The following is a 22,267-nucleotide window of genomic DNA, read 5'->3' on the forward strand; positions in this document are numbered from 1 at the left end:
AGGATAACAGAAAATTGTACTATTTGTCACAGTTCATGAATAGCGTAGCCTTGTGTGAGCTTTTGTACCATATCACTTGGTCGTATTTTGACTGATGTGCCTCATACCAATTTTATGTCTTTGTTTTCAATCTTAAAAGCTACATATGGTGTGTCTGAGCTAAAAATGATAATACAAGTATACATCATATATTGATATATTGTTATTATACCCCCGCTTGAAAAGCGGGAGGGTACTTTGTACATATAGTAATCGGGATGTCCGTCCGTCTGTTATGCTTTGGGGTAACCATCTCTTATCCTCAACTCCTCTTATACCACTGAATGAAATTTGATGAGACTTTCAGATAATCTTTCTTACATAATGCCATGTATTGTGCACCTCCTATTTTATTTTTGATTTTACACATATGTTGGGTTTCCCATAGCAAAACACGGACACTCCCATTATATTCATATGGGAGGCGGGGGGTTGGGGGTTGGGTATCATTTAGTGAACTAATTGCTCACAGTACCTCTACTTTACGTTCAAATTAAAATTTTCACGGATTCTGAACATAAATATCCTCACCTTATTTAAATGTGGAGTCGGTAAATAAATGGCATATTGTTTTAAATTGTTGATATCTATAAAACACAATTGATTTAAATTGTTTAATTTACAGAAAAGTCCAATCTTTATATAAAGTAATAAAACAAATCAAAACATCTTTTTAAGTTTTGGTCATCTGAACTTATCAAAAATGCACCTGGCATTTATGTCTTTGATTAGTTGGACTATAGCATGTTAGAACTTTCTGATAAAAAATATAAGGATTACAATGTGATGTGATCGGGATGATTACTCTATACTAGGCAACTGATCCCACATCTAACGTTTTCGTGAGCTCGTGTTTGTGCCTGTTCAAGTATTTGTATTGAGATCGAACACTGTTCGTTATCTTCAATTTTTTTCATAAATAAAATGAATTGAAAAGTGAGCAAGCTCAGTTACACGTATCCCACGCAGCGGTTTAAGAAATATTACGCTGACAAACTGTTCATTTCTATGTTCATGACAAAATCCCCCCCCCCCCCCCCGAAAAAGATAATGGATTTGGAATTTCCTGACAATATGCAAATCTTCAGACTTTGTCCTAAATATCTGCAAAGTTTGGTGAAATGCCTGTGACGAAATGGTTAAATATATTATAAGGGCAACGAGCAAGCGGATTTTCTCTATCTGAGGGATATGAAAACAATGAAAACATTTTTTTTAAATATGGCTGAATTGAATTTATTCTACTATGCTAACTTCTTTATGTTAAACTAATTAAAGTATAAATATAATATCGTATAAAACAATATAATTGTTTTCGACATATTGCATAGTATCATAGGATCCTGATCATACTGGGAAGCCCTGACGTCTACTGGCACACTACCGTCAATCTACACACGTCTCCCAGACCTCTGCTTCACTGAAATCTCCAAATTGTCCCCAATCGTTTTGTCTTTGGTTTCCTTCAGCAAAAGGCACGTGACAGCTGAGATTAGGGACACAACAAAACAGATGATATACATAACCCCTGGAGTCTCTTTGTTCTGGAAATAAAAAAATGAAGAAACCAAGAACAATAGTTTTGAGTGTATTTAAATTCTAAGTGCATCACACATGTCTGACTATATCGAACAATTTCCATGATTGGCTATAAGTACTTACCAGCAAAACAAATTGCGGTGCAATAAGCGCTCCTATCCGTGAAATGGAATTCTGAGTTCCATAACCAATATTTCTGTTTTTAAAGTAAAAATTATATATCAGATTTTATTCTATGAAGTGAATTTGTCAAACGAAAACCAGGCAACAACCGCAGGGCTACTGTATTTTTTAAATGGATATTTTTTTATTTATAAAAAGAAAGGCTAAAAATGTCAAGAACATGTGAAAGGAGGTCTAAAATTTTAAGAACACTGTCCATGTCTATGAAGTGAAACTACACAACTGCATGCTTGCAATAATGGTTGATTTTTTAATTAATTTTTGTATAAGTCCTGTGGACAGTGGGATGAACTTCCGGATCTGATTATTGTTTGGATAAACTTTCAATAGGACCTAAAGGTTATTAACTGAAACAATGAGATAATTAAACTTCCGGACCAGAATTTTCTTACCTGACGACAGTGGGATAAACTTCCGTCGTGAAGGCCATTATGGCGGCCCAGGATGCAGAGACTCCAAGCTTGGCCGCCAGAGCAAATCCGTTTATCAGACTTTTCTGCAGTTCTTTGTCCACATCTAGGAGAAAAACAACACTTTGTATTATGCTGTTATTATTATTATTATTATTATTATTAGGCCTAGCTGTTACAGTGGCAAAAGAGTAAAGTCACCGAGCACCACGCATGTATTAAATTGAGAAGAAAGACTCGATATTTTGATTTCAGTATCACGTACATTTCACAATTTATACACTACAAGTTTAAGATAGATCTATGTGTTATTACTAGGTGTTATTTTCTCGTTGGAGAAGATATAGAACCGTGGTTTCCCACTGTGGGAAGTGGAGACCGGTCCCTCGGATGAGACAGTATAAACCGAGGTCCCGTGTCGCAGAAGGTGCTGCCTGGCACGATAAAGATCCCTCACTGCTCATTGGCCATAAGTGCCGAGTAAAGGTAAAAAATTTGCAGCTCGATCTCCACCGGTACATGGTGGCGTCTCTAAATGAGGGAAAAAATCTTGAGAGGGACGCTAACGTTGTGAGTATGCAACTGAGTGCTTAACGATCCCAAGGACAACTTAGAATCACATTTTGGTCTAGCTGTGAGATGAAATGACTCTGATGATAATGGTTGTCGGAACTTAGTTGAATAAATCAAGGTAAGTTGATTTTTCATACTTACCGGGGTATCTTATTTGTTCTTGTTTTAACAAAACCACCCCGAGTTAAACAAGAGGCCCGTGGGACACCAGGCTTACCTGAGTCAGCGTTTTCTTCCTGACTATTGAATTTGTACACGTAGATAAATGAAACCTCTTACTGGCGTCTCGAAACTTAAGTCTGTGCTTTCAAGAAAAAAGAAAACATGTCTATTTCTATTCACAAAAGGTTATTTAAAGATTTTCCCCTTTATATTACGATTGTGAACCAATCCTACCCAGAAAAATCTCATCAATACACGCACGGCGGATTTCGGCCTTTCTTCGCCAGAAATGTTCAATTTAGCCCCGCAAGGAGAATTTTCTATAATGGCTGACTTACCTATCATTTGAGATACGGCCACGCCCAGACAAGCGAGGGAGCCAAGCACAAAGTATCCAAGACAGGTCCATCTACGACCGATACTGTTAAGTAGCAACGACATATAAACGTTCATAGAATTAAGAATAAAATAGTGAAGTTTATACCAAGTTTTAAAAAAAAAATACTCGGATCAATTTATCAGTGATCACTTTTGAAAAAAGTTTTAAAGGACTTGGTAGGCTAAGGCCAAGTTTTGGTCCCTGTGTTCGGTTATCATTCATAAAGATAAAACAGTTCATTTAAAATCAGTTGTCATACTGATTCAAAGTAAGTATTTTTATTGATTTTTACAACACAAAGAAGTCACAAAAAGTCACATAAAATGTCAGTTTCAGAATTCCTCATTTTTTACATATTGAGAACCTGTTCCGAGTTTCCAGATATAAAAAGTGTCTCAAATTTGACAAAATTTCATCAGAATTAAATAAAATTTCAATCTGATAAAACGTGGCCTTCGTGTACGTTTTGAATCAAGATTAGTGCAGGTTTTAAAACGAGTATGATTTCAAGTTCGTAACTGCAATATACATCATAACCTTAACTATGCTTTGATTTTAAGAAAATTTGGCAGCTGCTATTATATCCGACTCAAAAGATTCAATTTGCACACATTTTACGACATACATGTATTTAAAGACACCTTTAAAAAGCAAGAACTCAAAATACTGGAACAGGGAAAATGTATGGTATTTTACTGCTATGTGTCATGTGATAAAACTCATAGAGGTACTTAAAAGTATTTAATATACTTAATGACTACTTCCAGAATACTTGTTGTTTAATATTGTTTGCGAAGGTAAACACAAATAGCAAGAATATTCAAGATACTTATCAATTACTGAAAACGTACCGGTTACTGAGGTACCTATATCGGTTACTAAACACGAACCGGTTACTGGGGTACTTATCTGTTACTGAATACGAACCGGTTACATATGTATTTATTTATCGGTTACTAATTATACGTACCGGTTACTAAGGTACCAAATGCTCATAAGAGCGGGAATGTCGATGACACTAAGAAGAAACATGTTGAGGTAGAGATTTCCTGAGAGTTGGTCCACGCTGTAGGAAATGGCATAGTAGGCATAACCACAGGAGAACCTGTCAGGTTATACAATAATTATTGAATTCATGACTATCACCTGTTAACAATTGACAGAACTTGTCAAAGTTGTAAATTTCCTGAACATTTATTCAGTGGTTTTCTTAACTTTGATGCTATAAAAGTCATGAAAGGATGGCAACGGATAGTTAAACCCATTACACTGCTTTTTATTGCTAAACTGGCTCATTACGTTGCTAAATAACTTTGAGTCCATATTTTTCAAAGACATAAGGGTAGAATTTTTTTTTTTAAAATTTAACGTAGGTACGAGAAACAAAATTACCAGGCAACACCAGCTAAAGCAGTGTTGATCAGTAGTGTTCGATTCCGAAATAGCTCTAGAAATGTATATTTCCTGTCTCCTTGAAACGTAGCATCCGATTCTACAACATTTTGGAGTTTATTTAGGTCGGGTTTGGGATGATTGTTTAAGCGAGCAATTTTCTTGATGACTCTGTCAGCTTCATTCAATTTGTCATGTGATACTAACCATCGGAAACTCTCAGGAACAATCCTATTAAATATATGTGACGCCATCATCTAAAGTTTTGATTTTTTCAAAAAATAAATATTTGACCATTCAATTTCTGTAAAAAAAAAGACATACCACCAAGAAAGGAGACTAATTCCTGTTAAAACTCCAGTCAAAATATGAAGACTCCTCCAATCCTTCAACAGATAGGAGCAAAGTCCCAACAAGGCGGCCCAGATTGACCAATCAGGAACGGCCAATTGAATGGGACGGAATTTAGTTGGTGTGAACTCCACAGAGAATGTGTAGAATACGGTGAGATACGCCCCACATCCCAGTCCGATAATAAAACGGATCACAGCAAACATCAACCAGGACTGGGAAAATCCAGCCACAATATTTGAGGCGGATAAAATGAAAAGCGACACGAAAAATGTTGGTTTCCTCCCCAGCAAATCCGCCAGCTGTCCACCTAGAAAACCGGAAATGAGAAGACCCGCCATTTGTATCGAAGAAACAGTTGCTGTCACCCATTTTTTGTCGCAGATCAATCCCCACTGAAAAAAAATCAAAATGGTTTGACATTGAAAAAAAGAAAAATTTCATATGTCTGCAAAAACACTAATATTTATACCCCGAATTCGAAGTTTCGGGGTATATAGTTTACAGTGTATACAATAAAAGCTAACTTTTCTTCATGACGATATTCCATGACGTCAACAACCATTTAATCATTAGATTAGGAAATATTTAGAATTGCTTGGATTTAACTATATGACATTTATCATGTAAATATAAGGAATATTTATTTAGTAATCCGATTAGTTTTTTAGCGAGCAGCAACTTAAGCAATGATGGGCTTCTACAATCTACATTAGCAATCACGTCATAGGCCTAATACGAAACACAGGCACTTGACGACTTTTTCTTCACCGATAAAAATATCACAGATAGAAAAATTCTTGTATGCATGGATTTTATAAATATATTTTACTCCAAAAATTCACGTTGTCGGTTGATGTACTTGACCTGAAAGACCCAAGATGGCGACAGTTTCGTACCTTTTCATCATTATAGTATCTTGATATTTTTATTGATGTTTAGAACGTCTTGAGTATCTGTGTTTCAAAAATATGAAAAATAACACGCAAATATATATAATAACCTCGTTAATGATTGTCTTCATGCTGTCATCAAAGACAAAAGCCTGACAAACTGAGGTATTTGATGGCGGTGAACATGTTTTAGACGCTTGAAACACGTCATGGGCCGGTGACGTCATGGTCGTGTTCGATATGCTGCTGTAGTTCACGGTAGAATGGACATCGGTTGTGTTGGAGTAGACACACCACCAATCAGGAGCAGCCCCAGCGAACGCCATGATGAGGAGACTCCAAGTAATGGACACTTTGCTGAAGAGGATGCTGCCATGAAGAAGGAACTGGAACTTCCCAAATCCACCCGTCTCCTCTAGAACGTTCTCCAGGTACTCACTGACTGTCTTCATGTCGGGATCGGCCTGTCAAAAAATCTGCAAGAAAGAAATTCTGAATTGCATTTTGTATACCAATCGCAACTTCTCGGGTCTTTCCGACTAGCGGAAAAACGACCTCGAATGACGCCATCACAACTCCCCTTTTTCACGATCTTTGAAATAAATGCATGGAGACCTTTCATCTGTGGATTATGGATTCAACTTTATTCAATATAATGATATTACCTAAAATATACCATAGAAGGATCTTCTATCTCCGTCTATTCTATATTTGAATAAACAGGAAGATGTATATATATTTTTAACATCCAGTGATGTTAATACATTCGAGGTTTTTCCGACCTCTGACGGAAAGACCCGAGATGATGCGATTGTTTGTATACTAGACAAAATAGCTTGGACCCACTAAAAAAATCATAAACTTTTCAAAACAATTCTGATGTACTAGTATTTCATGTAAAGAAATTTTATTTAAGGTTAAAGTAACACATTTAATTTAAATGTTCTCAACAATGGATAAACACAATGTTTACCTAGGCGAAACTATTCTATACAAACTTTAAATTGGTGGTAATGGTTTTTGAGACATAAATTTCAATTTTCTTATTTGAGTCTGTGTTAAATAAATGAACAGGTAAAAATATAAATAAACATTGATCGATCTTAAAATATACAAACAGTACAATACTGTAAACAAAGCATAAGACATGGACCACCGAAAACTCCAGAGGTGATAAAGGTGCCCAAGAGAAGTAAGCATTTCCTGTCGAACATTTTTGATCGAGTGGACGGAACATTCCGTAATCAATTTGGTATAAAACAAAAAGGCCCATGGGCCATATTGCTCACCCGAACTAAAATAAATAAGTGGTCGCAAATACATCCCCAGGAGAAAGGTGAGCATTATTTGTACACCAACTGAGGATACTTCCATATTTCTTTGACATCATCTTTGGAGCAATATTTTGCCATATGTTTGTAAGGTTAAAAAAAATCTCAGTGTAAACCTTTGTTTTATTACTGTGGTCCCACCTAACTCCTGGGGGTCATGATTTCAACATTTCATCTACACTTATAATTTTCATTTTTTCTGGTCAATTGGTTCTCATAGATTAAGAATAAGAGTCATTAATGACCCCCCTTTATTTTAGCTTTTTTGAATATATATCTCTCTCTGTAAATATATGAATTAATCTCTTTAGTTCCTCCTCCCTTCACCCAGGATACTTTGTGCCAAGTCCCAAATATGAGAAGTTTTCAGACGGACGAACAGCTAGAAGGACAGACGCCGGTCAACGTGTGATCAGAGAAGCTCTCTTAGGTATTCACCCGGAGAACTAAAAAGTACGATACCAAAGAAACCAAGTGACATAAAATGAATGTTCCCCTCTCAAACAAATCCTTTTTTTCCTCATGGAAATTGAACATTTCTTTAAAGCTTTATACTTTTCAATATTTACCCACTAGTAAAATTATATGTTTGTATTTCCATTTCTAATTTTTTTTGTCTGTGATATCTCTTTGAAAGCTACCGAGATTGATTTCTTGATAATTCTACCGGAATGTAAATTAGGCAGGTCGATAGGTCAGGAGCTAAGAAAGCCTAATCTACATGCAATTTTCGTACGCATTTGTCTCTGTGTCTGACGCTAAGGAGGCTAAATATGCATGTAAATCTCGTGCAGCTGCCATTTTGTTTGACGTCAGTGGGCGAGGACTATTGAAATTGGCATGGGAGTCCTCGTGTAATTTCAATCTAGTAGTCTACATTTTAAAAGCTAGTCTAAATCTACAATTGTATTTCACAATGAAATGGAAATATAAGGAATCACTGTCTATTTAGTACCGTATGCCAGGGACATCAACGATAGTTGGAACACGGGATAATTTATGCATATCGGGCTTCGCCTTTCGCCCGTTATGCAAATTATCCACTGTTTCCCACTATCGTTGATGCCCTGGCATACTATACTCACTGTGCAGAAACGGACTAGGGTAAAGTGCGTTACCCTAGTCCAAGATTGCGACAGGCAAATACGCTTCGATCATTTTGCACTTAGTTTTAGCATTATACAGGCCTACATTATAAATTTTGTTGTTAAAATTAAACTATTTCACACAGAAGAACACAATTATTGCGAAAAATTGGTACAAAATTTGAGCATGATTAGGGTAAAGTAAATTTTTGACTAGGGTAAAGAAATTCTTAGCTCTTTTGGTGACTAGGGTAAAGTAAGAGTGTAAAATGTCATTTTCCTTGTTACATGACCTAAACATCCTATTTCAAGTGATATTTACTCCTTCTAGGCACCGGATCCTACTTCTGGAACTCTCAGGGGTCTGTGTTTTATACTCTGTCCACAGATTTATATTGTTTGTAGTTTTCAGTAATAGATCAAAGTTCGTTATCTTCACCTTTTTCATTGAGCAAACTCTACACATACTCTCAGCCTTTTCATAAATCATTGCAAAAACACCATGAAAAATTCTCATTTTAAAATGAACCGATTGAAATGGCGAAGTATCACTTTTTGCAGTTAGTTTATGATCCTATTCATTCTATATTTTGGACACAATAAAACAAAATGAGTAGGGAAAACATCGCTCTTTTGATTTATATGCGGTAAAAAAAATCAAACATCAACAGATCAATTAAAGTACCTGTATAAAGAAAAGGGGGAGAGAACGATTTTATTTTCATTATTTTTTTTTTATTTTTTTCTTTTTTTGCATTGACGTGTGCATAATGACCAGGAGTGGAGTTTTTGCAGTATTCTTACACTGGGTCTAAGATCAAAAAACGATGCGAAAAATTAACATTGCTGTATCTACTGAGGTAACGGGCAAAGCATTTCTTCGAAAATCAAGTATTTCCTTAAAGGTGTCTCTTTATCAAGTTGAACACACCTGTGAAACGTAACCTGTCTTTGTAAACAGGTCACGAACTCTGTTTTGTTGATGTAATGTTTCACCGGATATGTTTAACTCTGCACACATCATTGAACACGGGCTGGCAATTGAGTACTGGTGAGTTGGTCTTGCTTTCTGACAACTCTACTAGTTTTTTTTTAAATTATAGTTTGAATATATATTTTTTTTATACACAACAATTTTTTTTCACTTCTGGATATTAAGGATAAAATTTGCTTTATGAGCGTTCAAGGGTGTATCAATTAAACCACGTCCCGAAATTCCTAGTTTCAATAATTTCCAGATTTATAAAGTAAGTTTTAAAAAAAAAAAATTATATTTCCGTGTGAAATGCTATTGAAACATAAGTAAGGCTCCAAAGTCAGATGATGATGCCAAAGTCCGATGGTCTGCAAGAAACCCCCATAGTTTGATGTTGCATATATGTCAAGATATTAAACCGAAAATTTGAGAAAACATTAACATCTTACCTTTAAAGTTGCATAAAAGTAGTGAAAATAGAACATAAAAAAAACAGTAGCATTAAATTTTTAAATAAATTAAGATGTATCCGAATAAAAAAGCCGAGGTATTGACTTCGACGACTTAATGTCATTAAATTTGTCAAATAAAACAAATTTAAACAACAACAACAACAAAAAAAAAACAAAACAAAAAAAAACAAAAAAAAAAAAACCTCGAATTATTTCATTTGTCGATATCGATACAGATATATGCCCATTATAGTACGTTTTGTGTCTAAAAATGTTTTTTTTATATAATTTATATACCTGTACTTTTATTCTACTTTTTTGTATAAAGAGATACGTTAAAAGATAAATTTTGCTTTCATGCTTTCAATGCAGGGTAAAAAATAGTACCTTAAAAAGTAATGTGACACTCAATTCTATATTCTAAAATATTTGAATGATGTTTCATTAAGTAACAATATTATTTTCATTCCAACGTTGAACTTAAGAATTTGTGTACGCCTAGCTACGTTCCTGAAGAATATTACTGTATAGTTACTTGTTTGTACACTCTATAATTATGAAACGGAAAATACATGTATACTGTTCAAAATTTGAAAGTATTGTGTATACATGCAAACTGAAACAAAATGTTTTCTTTGTGGAAGCAGAAGTTTTTGAATATTTTCATGAAGGCCTTTTTCAACTTTATTAATTGTATAAAGCAGTTGTTCTGTGTACAGTAAGTTTGTAGAATAAACAAGATGTGTTTGTGAAACACTATGCGTCCGGCGGCAACAAAGTTACAAAAAAACTATTTTTAGCATATAGGTCACAGTGAAGGTCACAAGGTCATTGATCTTAATGTTATTTGAAAGAACTGTATTAGTGGAGTATGCATATCAAATATGACGTCTATATCTTCTATAGTTAAAAAATTATGACAAAAGTTTGAAAAAAGCTATTTTTAGCATTAAGGTCACAGTCAAGGTCACAAGGTCAATGATTTTGATGTCATTTGTATGAGCTTTATTAGTGAAGTAAGCACATCAAATATGAAGTCTCTATCTCCTGTGGTTCGAAAGTTGTGGCAAAAGTCTATCGATCCGGGCGCATAAAAACTTTACCCTACTCACGAAAAACTTTACCCTAATCGTAAAGAAACAGTTCATAGACTTTACCCTAATCCACGGCAAAACTTCGTGACGTGTTTTCTGGTTAATTATGCAGAGTTTAATGTATAGTCTCCTTCTGAGCAAGCAGAACTGATGGTGCTAAACAAATTGGCACCAAACAAAGTAAGATTTTTCATTAGAATTCTTTGATATTTATTCCCGTAAATTTGAAGCGTATAAGCCTGTCGCCATCTTAAACTAGGGTAACGCAATTTACCCTAGTCCGTTTCTACACAGTAGTGATTTCTTAAGTGTACTACGTCAATATTGATATTTAAACCGAAAGTTGAAACAAAATGCTTTTTCCTTGACATGAAGAATTTTAAGCTTTCATTTATTTTCACAATATTTCACAATATTTAGGAAATAAACAACGTTAAAATGTTCTCTGGGAAATGAATTTTTAGTAGGTCACGTGATCAAATCCTGTGAAGCCCGAAGGGCTTTTTGGTAGATTTTGATCACGTAGCAACTAAAAGTTCATTTCCCAGTCAACTTTTTAACATTGTTGTTTATTACTTATATTTACATTTGAGACGAATTAATTTCGAGTAAAACTGCATTTATTACATGAACGGGCCGCCGTATTGCTATGTTGTGACGCGCAATGACGTAGAAGTTGTTTGGTCTTGAAGTTCATCTCGCTCCAACATTTGAATGTTTACATTCATATTAAGCAGTCTAATTCAGGAAAAATCTGTATATAGTGAAAGGACAATGATCGCTGCTGAGAATAATCTAACTATTTCATAAGTTCTTAAAATATTTGAAGTGAAAAGCGGTGGTAACGCCTGTTTTAGTTTACATAACTCCAAAGGAATTTCGGGTTAAAAAGGTAAGTGTGGTTTTAGGCTTCAAAATCTTATTCACATCGAAAGAAGATTTATTGTACATCTCGTGATTGAAAAATATCCATATTGTTTATCATTTTATCTTTTTCATCGTTATTAACTTAGAAATATTCCAAAACAAGTTGCAGAAATATGTAGGCCTAGACAAAATATCACCTCGCTCTGTGATTCGGTCGCGAGTTCACATATTTTCAATTAAGGTAGCCTAGGATTCGTCTCTGGTTTCTGACAAGATGAAATATTCAATGTATATTTTGCTTATATCTAGATGTAAGAGATTTAAAAGTACAACTTTAAATAGATATGGCCGGTAAACTGAGTTTAAAACCTAGCAGGAACTATATTTTTGGTGGAATGGTGGCGTTTGAAAATATCTTCTTTTCTGATTCTTAAAATTATTGTAGAACAATGAATTTAGTCATAATTTTTACACAATCGAAGACTTGAAGGATTTTTTAAATGTTAGTTAAATAAATGATAAGGTACTTAAGTTTTAAAATGTATCAAATAAATATGATTTTCCAACCAAACTACAATTATATGAGCTTTTAGAAGCTTCCAATCTAAACAGATATATATGAGCCGAAAATCCATAGAAAGTGTTTTTACTCTCTTACTAAACGGTCAAAACTTTTTGTTTTTGTATCATTTTGTACCTCTGTAAGACATCTTTACCATATTTGAAAGTAAGAAAATTTTAAATATAGGACACATATAAAAGTAACTAATATATCCTAAAAATTTAGGAAAAATAGAGAAAATTCGGATTAGCCAAAATCCATTTTTGTTAAATTATTTGTGTTAATTTGGTAATAAAATCTTATAGACCTTATATGATAACATCTTTTTATACAAAAAGAAAAACATTTAATCTTTTGAAAAAGAGGACCGTATTGCATGAGTGGAAGCAGTATTTTTTCATTCTAAATGTCCAGGGAAAAAGCAATGATCTTGACGTAACCTTGGCTCTAATATAAACGGTCCAAACTAATCTAACTGATACCATCACTTAGTGATATTGTCGTCTTGATTCTGTGAAAATTTCAATTATTTTTAAATACAAGAAATACAGTTTTGTGTGAGAAGAATCCTACCTTAAATAGGTTAAATAAACAATTATTATGCTCAGTATATATCAGTGTTGTTGTACACCAAAGAATTTCAAAAGACAAATGCAGTCATAAAATGAAAAAAAGGTTTTAAACTTTGTACTTCGTTAAGGCCATGTAAATTTTACTATTTCTATTAATGATTTTTTTTATTCTGTTACTTGATTAGATACATAGTCAGTCGGGTCAAACATAATTGTACGGAACACTTCTCTTGTAAATTAGCAAACCTTTCCAAAGTAGCAATTGTTTCATGGTATTCAACCCATTCAACAACTTAAAATCCCAGGATACCTGATGTCAATGTTTGTATTCTCCTAATTACATCTTTTACTTAAAAAAAAATATTATTTCATAAACACAAAAACGAAACAAAACTATAATTTTGATAAATTTTGTTATTTTCTTTAAACATTGCAGTTCTTTTCTTTGCTAGGCCTACATTAACAAAAATATGTACGTCCTTGTGTATCAAAGAAAAACAGTAAAATACACTTATTCTTTTCCTAATTAAGGTAAGGTTTGCGTTTACAGGGAGATAACTCTTGCGAATCACCAAAGCGTTTGATTTTTTGTTTATATACAGGCGAATTTAGACCAGCGATGCTAAGCATCTCGGTAACGAATTTCCTCTGTCATACTTGATGTTTGTTGTCACTTAATGTTAGGACTAAAAACGAAGGACGTTTTCATGAGAAAGTCATAACAAATCAAAGCATAGGAATCTTAGAAGCCTTTGAGATTAGCATGATGCATGTGGATGAACCAATAAAGGAGGACTTGTTTATTTTCGATACGAAACGTGACAAGTTGCACGGCAATTCCGATCAGAAGAAAGTCATTGACGCATTGTGCTGATGTGTGTTTCTCGCTTCACCACTACACTAAAATTTTAAGTGAGAATGGGAAAGAAAAAAGAAAAGACCTGAGAGAATCCTGTAAAGTATTATGCTATATGCAGTCCGAACAGGGAAGAAAAGTCACGGTGCATTGACCATGTCCAATGATGATGTTGACAGTTTGATTGTTGATAGTATTTTCATCAGGTAATTATTTAACTATTCATTTTACTGAAAGTTATGAATGATCTACTGACTACGGATTTAAAAACGATGAATAAACGGTACAAGGATGTCAGGATGTGACTAATATCCCAACATTGCCAAAAAATAAAAAAAAATGCATTCATTCAAGAAATTATGAAAAATAAAATCCTTGCTTTTTACATTGTTTTAGGCCTCAGAACAGGTATTCAATTGTTCAAGTTACCTTTTTAAATGAGGTTTGATTTTAATTAATATCTCCTTTTCTAATTAATAAAAAAGAGATACAGATTGTGCATGACAAGAACATTAATTTTCTTGATCAAGCATTTGCATTTCACTAATTCAATCTGTAAATTTTACAATAATTTCATATTGATTCTTCATTCATTATATTGGAAATTTATTCATTTCATTGAGTGAATGAAACTCAGTGCAATTTCTTATGCTATTCAAAAAATGCAATTCCTTAAATGTTATTGTAAAAATGAACACATGTGATTTCAGATCATGGGTCATTAATTGGAATAGATAAGAACCAAAAAAAAGTACTTCAGTTTTTCCTTAAAAGATTTGTGCCATCAATCAAAGTAGAGGTCATCCCATATCAGCTCAAGAATATTAAAGAAAGTTGGATGGATCAAGCTAAGATGTTGAACCAGACATGGCAAAATCAATGGAGATTTGGAGAAGAACTTCTGACTTGTTATACCCAATGCATATTTTTATATGTATATAGATTATAGAAGAAAATTTAATGTTCAACAACATCCTATCTAGTATATACATGCTGTTTTCCATATATTTAGAAAAGATGTGTATGTGATGATTGCAGTTCATGCTCTGCTTGTCCATCTTTGAATATGTTTTCAGTAAAATAAATGTATACATCATAGGTATTAATTGAAGGTTGCTTTTGTCATGTTTGTCTATACTTACATGTAACAAGTTTCTTAAAAGGGTTTGTAAAATTGCAAGGAAATTAATACATGAACAATTAAGATTAATATTTTTATTCATTAAATTTTGTTCTTACCAGGACCTAATATGCTCAGATAAGTATTTCTGAAAACTGACGAGTTTTGTATATAAAGCTGCAGTGAACATGTATAATTATATATCTACTGTAACAGTTTAAAACATGACACTTGGCAATTGTAAGGTTGTTAATTTAGTAGGAATGATAAGACCAATTTAGTAATCTAATAAAATTAAAAAATTTTCACAAATACATGTAGTTTATTTTAAAATTGTTTACATCTATAATCTTTTAATTTTTTTTCTGTATTTTGATTTTAAAAAGCAGAAAATTTTGTTATATTTAAATTATTATTTCATGGATATCAAGGAAATATATCTATCACTGTAGCATTGTTTCTTTTTCCCTGTTCTTGACAAATATTTATCATAATGACAGTGTTCATGTCATTTTGCAGAATTTGCCTTTTCTCTGAAATCAGAAGTACTCTGTAAACTCATTAAAGTATGAATTGATGTCACTTAGAATTCATCTTTATTTTGTTCTGTCTGATATTTCAATTTAGATTCTAAGACTATCTAATCCAATGATTGAGCTAATGTCCATGAAGTGTAGAAATAGGCCATCTTTAAAAAATGTTTGGTTGTCGGCCTCTCCAGACCCACTGACTAAAATGACCAGACTGAAAATTTTTTTTTCAATGCAGGGCAGTATTTTTTTCTTTTTATTCCTCTTATCCCCTTTAAAAAATGTTGTTGAAGATTTTCTCACCTACTGACCCAATAATTTTACCCTGAGTCAAGAGAGGGCAAACAAACATTACTTTAAAGATAGCATTTCTACTCTTCGAAGTAAAGAAATAATTTAATTATAAAAACAGCAGCTTCGTGGATGCAATGCTTACAACATTTCACTCAAAAAATGGCATACATGTATAATGACAGTCACCAACCATAACTGAATAAAGATATTTTGCTACAAAGATGTCTAGAAGTTACTACATGTTGGAATAACTAATCAGCATGAGGTCAAATTCATAGGCTTTTAATTGGTTTAGTTGCAACATGTTCTGAAGTATGTTTATATACATATACTTGTACTTCTAAAGGTGTTGCAATATAATTCATGGACAATTTCATCAAAATATTCAGATGTAAAGATTGCCATAAATACTAGAGTTCTTCCATGGAATAATTTTTTAGGCCATCATGTAGCACAGGAGGCGTTTTATTTTGAATATTTTTGGCCAATTTATGCCTAAAAACAATATCAAAAATAACATTTAGTCTTTAACATTCACCACGACAAGGTGATATCAATGTTGTCTTTAAAAGTGTAGAAAAAGCCTGATTTTTATGTTCCGAACCCATAATATAGCCCCTGTTTCCATGGAAATAATATTGGGGACATACATATTTTTTTAGTTCAAATTAATGAAAATGATCAAATTAATAACTTCATGGATTTTGATGGAATTGATAGATATGTAAAACGTTGGTTTTTATATTTTTGTTGCCGTGGCAACGGTTTCACTTTATCAAGGAAAATTGAAAAATCTTCTTTTTTACCCAAATTTTCACATTTTTGATAAAGGAAAATTAAAAGTTTAAATAATAGAAGCATGAATTATACTAATTCCGGTCATTTTGATTATAAAAGTTTGAAAATTTATAAAAAAAAAATCAATTTTTTCAATGAAAATAATATTCGAGGTGAAATGTGAAATACGTTAAATTTGGCGTCTTTTACTCAAAAAATGAGACGGGCAATATCTTTGAAAATCATATTGAATGATGAAGCTAATCTCCCTGAAAAAATTGATATGTAGCATGTATGCATATTAAAAAAAATATGAGTTGGAGGGAGACGCAAACCTTACCTTAATAGAGACATATGATAATAGATACAAATATAACTAAGTCAACATTGAAGCCAGCAGGCTTGTAATGTGATTATGGATTTTTATTTTTACCATAAAAATATCCAAGTTCAACATTCAGAGTAGATCAGATTAACAAAGAACGAGATGTCGAGGGGTCAATGGCTAGGAAAAAAATTAATTTTATTTGATACAGCTGCAGAATTTTCTATGAAATGAATTGTAAATACATTTATTAAAGTGGTTTTGTCAATTTTATATCGCCAACTTGCTAGTTGCTGTATGGTTGTACAGTAAGGTTTACGATAATTGCTTTTAGGTCCTAAAGCTTCCAAAGGGCACGCAAAATGACGTGTTTTCAATGCTAACTTAATCAAATATTCACGTTTTTCATAATTTTGTTTTTATAATCATCAAGATGAGCAAGGACTACCGATTATGTATTTGGATATTGTTATTGTCAAAATCTATATTTTCCAATATATGCATATTTATAAATTTCCTTCTTTTCATCCCTGAACCCTAGCTGGACCAAAATCAACACTGGTTATCGTAAGCTTATACTGTTTGTAAATTCATCTGTCACAATCAAATGATATACATTGTAGCACAATAAATATTGATTAGGTGACTCACAGTATAACCCGACAACAGCTGAGGCACAGGATAGTATCAAAAAGTGAGCTAAAATGTTCGGTAATTATGTTAGTCTGATATAAAACAACCTAATTCAGAGAATTCGTGTCCCCCGCTTAGGGAAAAAGTCGGATCCCCCTGACTGAATTTGTAGAATTATTAAATGTATACATGTATACTGAAGCAAATAAAATACATCTATGTCAATATGCATATAAAGATTTGATTGCTTATTCTTTATTATGTGTATAGAAGATTCTTTTTATATGGAATATTTATCACACTGTAATGATGATTTTATAACCTCATAAATTTTTCATTTCATATGCTGAATACTATCATTTAGTAAAAAAAAAAAAAGAAAAGTATTTAAAAAAAAACGATCGACCGTGATTCGATCCCGGGACTTCTCACATATGAGGCGAGAGACATACCACTAGACCACGGAATCGCCTTCATGTAGTCATGTATATGCAGAATTGAAGTCACATACATGTATATATTCATGTTCGGTATAGACCCTTTTCCTAAGACATATTTTGTCTATAGGAGTTATTCCCTTGGCCGCCATATTGTAGGGCAACATATCCAGATCCCTTCATTATTCAACCAAGTTCAATTTCTTACACTGGTTAATGAGGTAAAGATTACATTTTTTTTCTTATGAACATACGTTTCTCAATGCTTCTAATAATTCATAATTTTAAAATTGTAAATATTTTCCCACACACTTTTCTTGCATGCATATTTAAAATTGGTTGCTCAAAGAGGTAAATTCACTACTTTGCCCTACAAGATGGCGGCTAAGGGGAATAACTCCTAGGCAAAATATGTCACAGGAAAAGGGTCGTCAAAATTTTACACAATCCATAGTGTTTGATTTATTTAGCCTTTTTTAAACAGTTCTAATAGATGTAATAAGAGCATAAAGTCCGCCGAAAACCTGTTTTATACGCAATAACTCTCCTCATGCCCCTGTGCTAAAAATAGCGACATGTAATACTATAAATACTAATAAAACAAACGGGGCGGGGCACTTTGAGAGGGGTGAGAGAAGTCCTAGGGAGTTTTGGTATAAAATTACATTGCATAAGCTCAAAATCTTCTTGAAATATCGCCCGGAAATGATAGTGTTACACACAGAGAGAATGTATAAATTTACGACCTTGAACTTTGACCTTTTGACGTCAAAATCAATATGGGTCTTCATTAGGCCATAGGGAGTTGTTATGTAAAACTTCATTGCAATAGCTGTCAATAAATGCTTTTTATTACAAGCTTGAAATTTTCTTATTACTTATTGTACATATTATTTACTTTTTTGGAATAAAGCGATGAATTTTTAGATGAATTTTGAAATAAGTACAGAAATATACTTGAAATGTACTACAAATGGTTCTAGAGATATCGTGTGGAAACGAAAGTGTTATAACAGACAGAATTTGCTTATTTATGACCTTGACTTTTGACCTTTTGACCTCAAAATCAATAGGGTTCTTCTTTAGTCCATAGGGAGTTGCTATGCTAAATTGCATTGCAAAAGCTTAAAGGGATCTCGAGATATCGTGTGGAAACGAAAGCGTTACAGACAGACAGAAAGACGGGCGGACGGACGGACTACAAACCCAAATTAATATCCCCAACGTTTCAAGCTGGGGACAAATATAATGTGGAGCTCTGCTTATACCGAACATAAGTGTTTTTTAATTACAATTGCAAAACATCGAGTTATGAATTGACTTGATAGAATTGGAGCATACGCATTCAGACTAGGAAATGTCATCTTTGAACACTGTAAAATGTGTGGTTTCTGTAAGCACATAATGCTAATCAATGAAACAAACTTTTCTGCAACCGACGAGTTTGTCATAAAATTTTCATTTTAAAGACAAACGCTTTAAAATAATCAATGATAGCTTTTTGTTAAAAATATACTTTGTTCTGAATAGATGAACTGAAAAATATATACAAACAAAATATAAAATACAAGCATAGCTCAAATCAGCTACTTGACAGGCCAGTAGGAAGCAAATTAATTTGGGACAAAACCAACCATTTTCGCTTGCGGGTATCTTCTAAGACATTACTGGAGACACCCCCCCCCCCCGTCCCCCACAGGTTTCTACGGATCGACAGAATTCGAACTGCTTTAAACCATGCATTTCTTTAGAACTGCACACTGTATGAAGAGTGATTAGAGTCGAAAATCGCGTCCTAGTACGAGAACTATATTACAGTACGTCGTAGTACTATTTTACTATTAGTACTATTTTACAATACTTATACTTTACCATAAACTAGTAAACAAATAATGCTTGTTTCTCTCATATGAGTATAAAGGTAAAGGGGTTTTCAGGCGTGCCTCCTTTAGTCTGCCACAAAACTCCCACATTCCGGGCCTTTTCATATCCTCTTACTTGTCAAAGATCGTCTAAAACCGCGTCCAGAGCGAGATCTTATCGCTCTTCGCCTCTGCAATTCTGTCAACGTATAACTTACATAGAAAATCATTCATGAAAAACGTGTCAATCATGAATTGACAGAACAATTCATTTTCAGTCAAACTAGACAGAGCTCAAGGATAGCTTTCCTGGTGCAGAAATTAAAAAAATGAGATAAACTCGCGATATCTGTATGGAATAATTGTATCACGTACGTCGTATCTCTTTTTCATAATATGAAATGAACTGAACATATATGATGGGAAAATACTCTTTTTTTCTTTTGTGTTGAAATTTTAAATGACACCTGTGAAAGTTGAGCGCAGGGAGAGAGAAAAAAATCATAGCGAAAACTTTCAGTTTTTCTACCGGAGCGTGATGGTGTTCTCCTCAAATAACTTTTATTTGAACCTCCAGAAAATGCATCATTGAAGCTATCAATATTTGATTATCTTTTTTCATACCGTAAACTGGATCTTCGATTTTACTCAAGATTCGGTTTCTTAGTAACGGACTTCAATTTGAGCAGCGTTTTCCATGGTTTTTCATCGCTGCCAGATGTGACGTAACATATAGATATAATACGTCTCTCTTTCAAGCTTTAACAACGTTAAACAATATACTAGCAATACATGCATTTATAGTTCTAACAACGATGGTACCTCACAAATAATTATCCATCGAACCAGATCTTACCAACTTACTAATCTGCTTACTAGCATATTAAAAGCTTACGATAATGAAGTTAATACGATTACTAGTAACTTTAACGTATTAAATTACGCCCTACCTGCTATATGATATTTCCACAAATGCAAAATGCAAATCCGCTGAATACAGTGCTTGCGTAACTTCAAAGTTGTGTAACTAACCCCATTAACTCTACCGAGTCAATTTTTTGTTTACATGTTTTAGGAAGCCTATTGTGACATGAGTTAGCTAGCTATATACAAATAGGAGAAATGGAACAGGAGAAATGGGGGCACGATAGGTCGTGTAGGTTTTTCACATACAGATGTAAATAATGCCTGACACGGTTTGCTTCCAACATCACGTGTCTAAAGCATAGGCGGATCCCTTGGCGCCTCGCCCCGCTTTGAAATTTAGTGATGAGGATAAATTTGAGCGTTTGCAACATCCTCTGGGATATTGTTATCCCAGAACTTTCAGAAACATATGCTCTATAAAAAATTCAGGGGCAACTGGCTTTGCCACTTTTAAACTATATTTACTCGCTATTTAAATTTGTACGTAATTGCGTTTTAAAAACGCATCTTGTGTAGACCTGCCATGTCTCTTCTGTCATTTAAAAACAGCTTTGAAATCGCCGCACCGACACCATAAAAAATATGAACTGTTCAAGTTAATGACTCTCCCCTCGTATAAGATCCATAGTTTTCACATTCCTGTGTTGACATTTTTAATCGATTCCAGCTCTCTACTGTTTTTTTTTCTTAATTTGTTTCCTCCCCCAATGTGACAACCGTAAATTAAACATTTCATAATTGACCTTGAATCTTGCCTCTCGTTTTTGCTCTGCTACCTACATATGTGTATCAAAATTATATTAAAGCATTACAGCTTTGACGATTCAATAATTTATGTGGAAGACACAAGGAAGGAAAAAAATCCATTCTTTGAAGTTTCGTACACCATCACAAAAATAATAGCTCGCCTGGTTCAGAGAAACAATCGGCCTTTCAGTAAAAGAATCACACTTATCAAATTGTGTTTTCTTTTTATCATCCTATGGTTTTCTATGCTTTTGATCAAGTGTGGTGATGCACTTCTCAATGTCAAACCTAATCACTAGTCATGTTACATTATACATCTATAATATAGAATTGTAATCAATATTATCATATAGTAATAATTTGTTCATGCCCCCCGTGGGCCCTTGATTGGTGAATAAACATAAACATATAGATCTACACCCTTTTTAAGGTAAACAAGCATTTTGAGAGTATTGTATTTAAGGAATAACTGTCTTATTTTTCGATTTCATGAAGTGATTAATCGATTGGCTTGCGTGATAGTTTGCATAAACGCCGAAGGCATTTATGCATTAAATTATCACGCAAGCCAATCGATTGATCATCTTCATGAAATTGAAAAATCTGACAGTTATTCCTTATATTTATATGCTTTGATTCGGCCAATCCACGCGCACAAAGCCCTGCTTCTGTCTAGCTGTTTGTCCCGCCCTGCACGTGTTTTTTTGGAACCGCGCCAATACACTGATGGGGAAATAAAGTACATTTACATTTGGTAATTTTATCTCGGACAAAGACATTGGAAATGTAAATATAAAGCAATATATGTCTCTTTAGGATGTCATTTTATATTATTCTGTATATGAAAAAGTGCCCCTAAAAAATATGGACATTTCGATAATTAGTCGTTTATGAATGAT

The 22,267-nt window shown here is 33.5% G+C and overlaps 1 protein-coding gene and 1 long non-coding RNA gene across 3 annotated transcripts; one reads left to right on the forward strand and one right to left on the reverse strand.

Annotated features, from left to right (window-relative positions):
• Positions 1–1,254: 1,254 nt before the first annotated feature.
• On the reverse strand, positions 1,255–20,890 carry LOC134259540 (solute carrier family 22 member 4-like). Of its 2 annotated transcripts, XM_062742124.1 has the most exons (9): positions 20,645–20,883; positions 6,032–6,397; positions 5,002–5,423; positions 4,678–4,908; positions 4,256–4,390; positions 3,245–3,327; positions 2,154–2,277; positions 1,702–1,774; positions 1,255–1,583 (listed from the first exon to the last, which is right to left on the reverse strand). In XM_062742124.1, the coding sequence occupies exons 2-9, from the start codon at positions 6,371–6,373 to the stop codon at positions 1,431–1,433; spliced, it is 1,563 nt and encodes a 520-aa protein (XP_062598108.1). In that variant the 5' UTR covers positions 6,374–6,397; positions 20,645–20,883; the 3' UTR covers positions 1,255–1,430. The 2 variants fall into 2 exon arrangements, with proteins under 2 accessions (XP_062598108.1, XP_062598109.1); XM_062742125.1 differs by lacking the exons at positions 1,255–1,583; positions 1,702–1,774 and adding an exon at positions 2,962–3,043 and having other exon boundaries at positions 2,195–2,277; positions 20,645–20,890.
• On the forward strand, positions 13,551–15,880 carry LOC134259530 (uncharacterized). The gene is made up of 2 exons (XR_009990375.1): positions 13,551–13,922; positions 14,427–15,880. It is a non-coding gene; the product is annotated as an uncharacterized LOC134259530 (long non-coding RNA).
• Positions 20,891–22,267: the final 1,377 nt, after the last annotated feature.

Source organism: Saccostrea cucullata, unplaced genomic scaffold (assembly GCF_032062105.1).
Source record: "Saccostrea cucullata isolate Sc308-1 unplaced genomic scaffold, CSIRO_AGI_Scuc_v1 ctg1085, whole genome shotgun sequence".
Classification (NCBI taxonomy): Eukaryota; Metazoa; Mollusca; class Bivalvia; order Ostreida; family Ostreidae; genus Saccostrea; species Saccostrea cuccullata.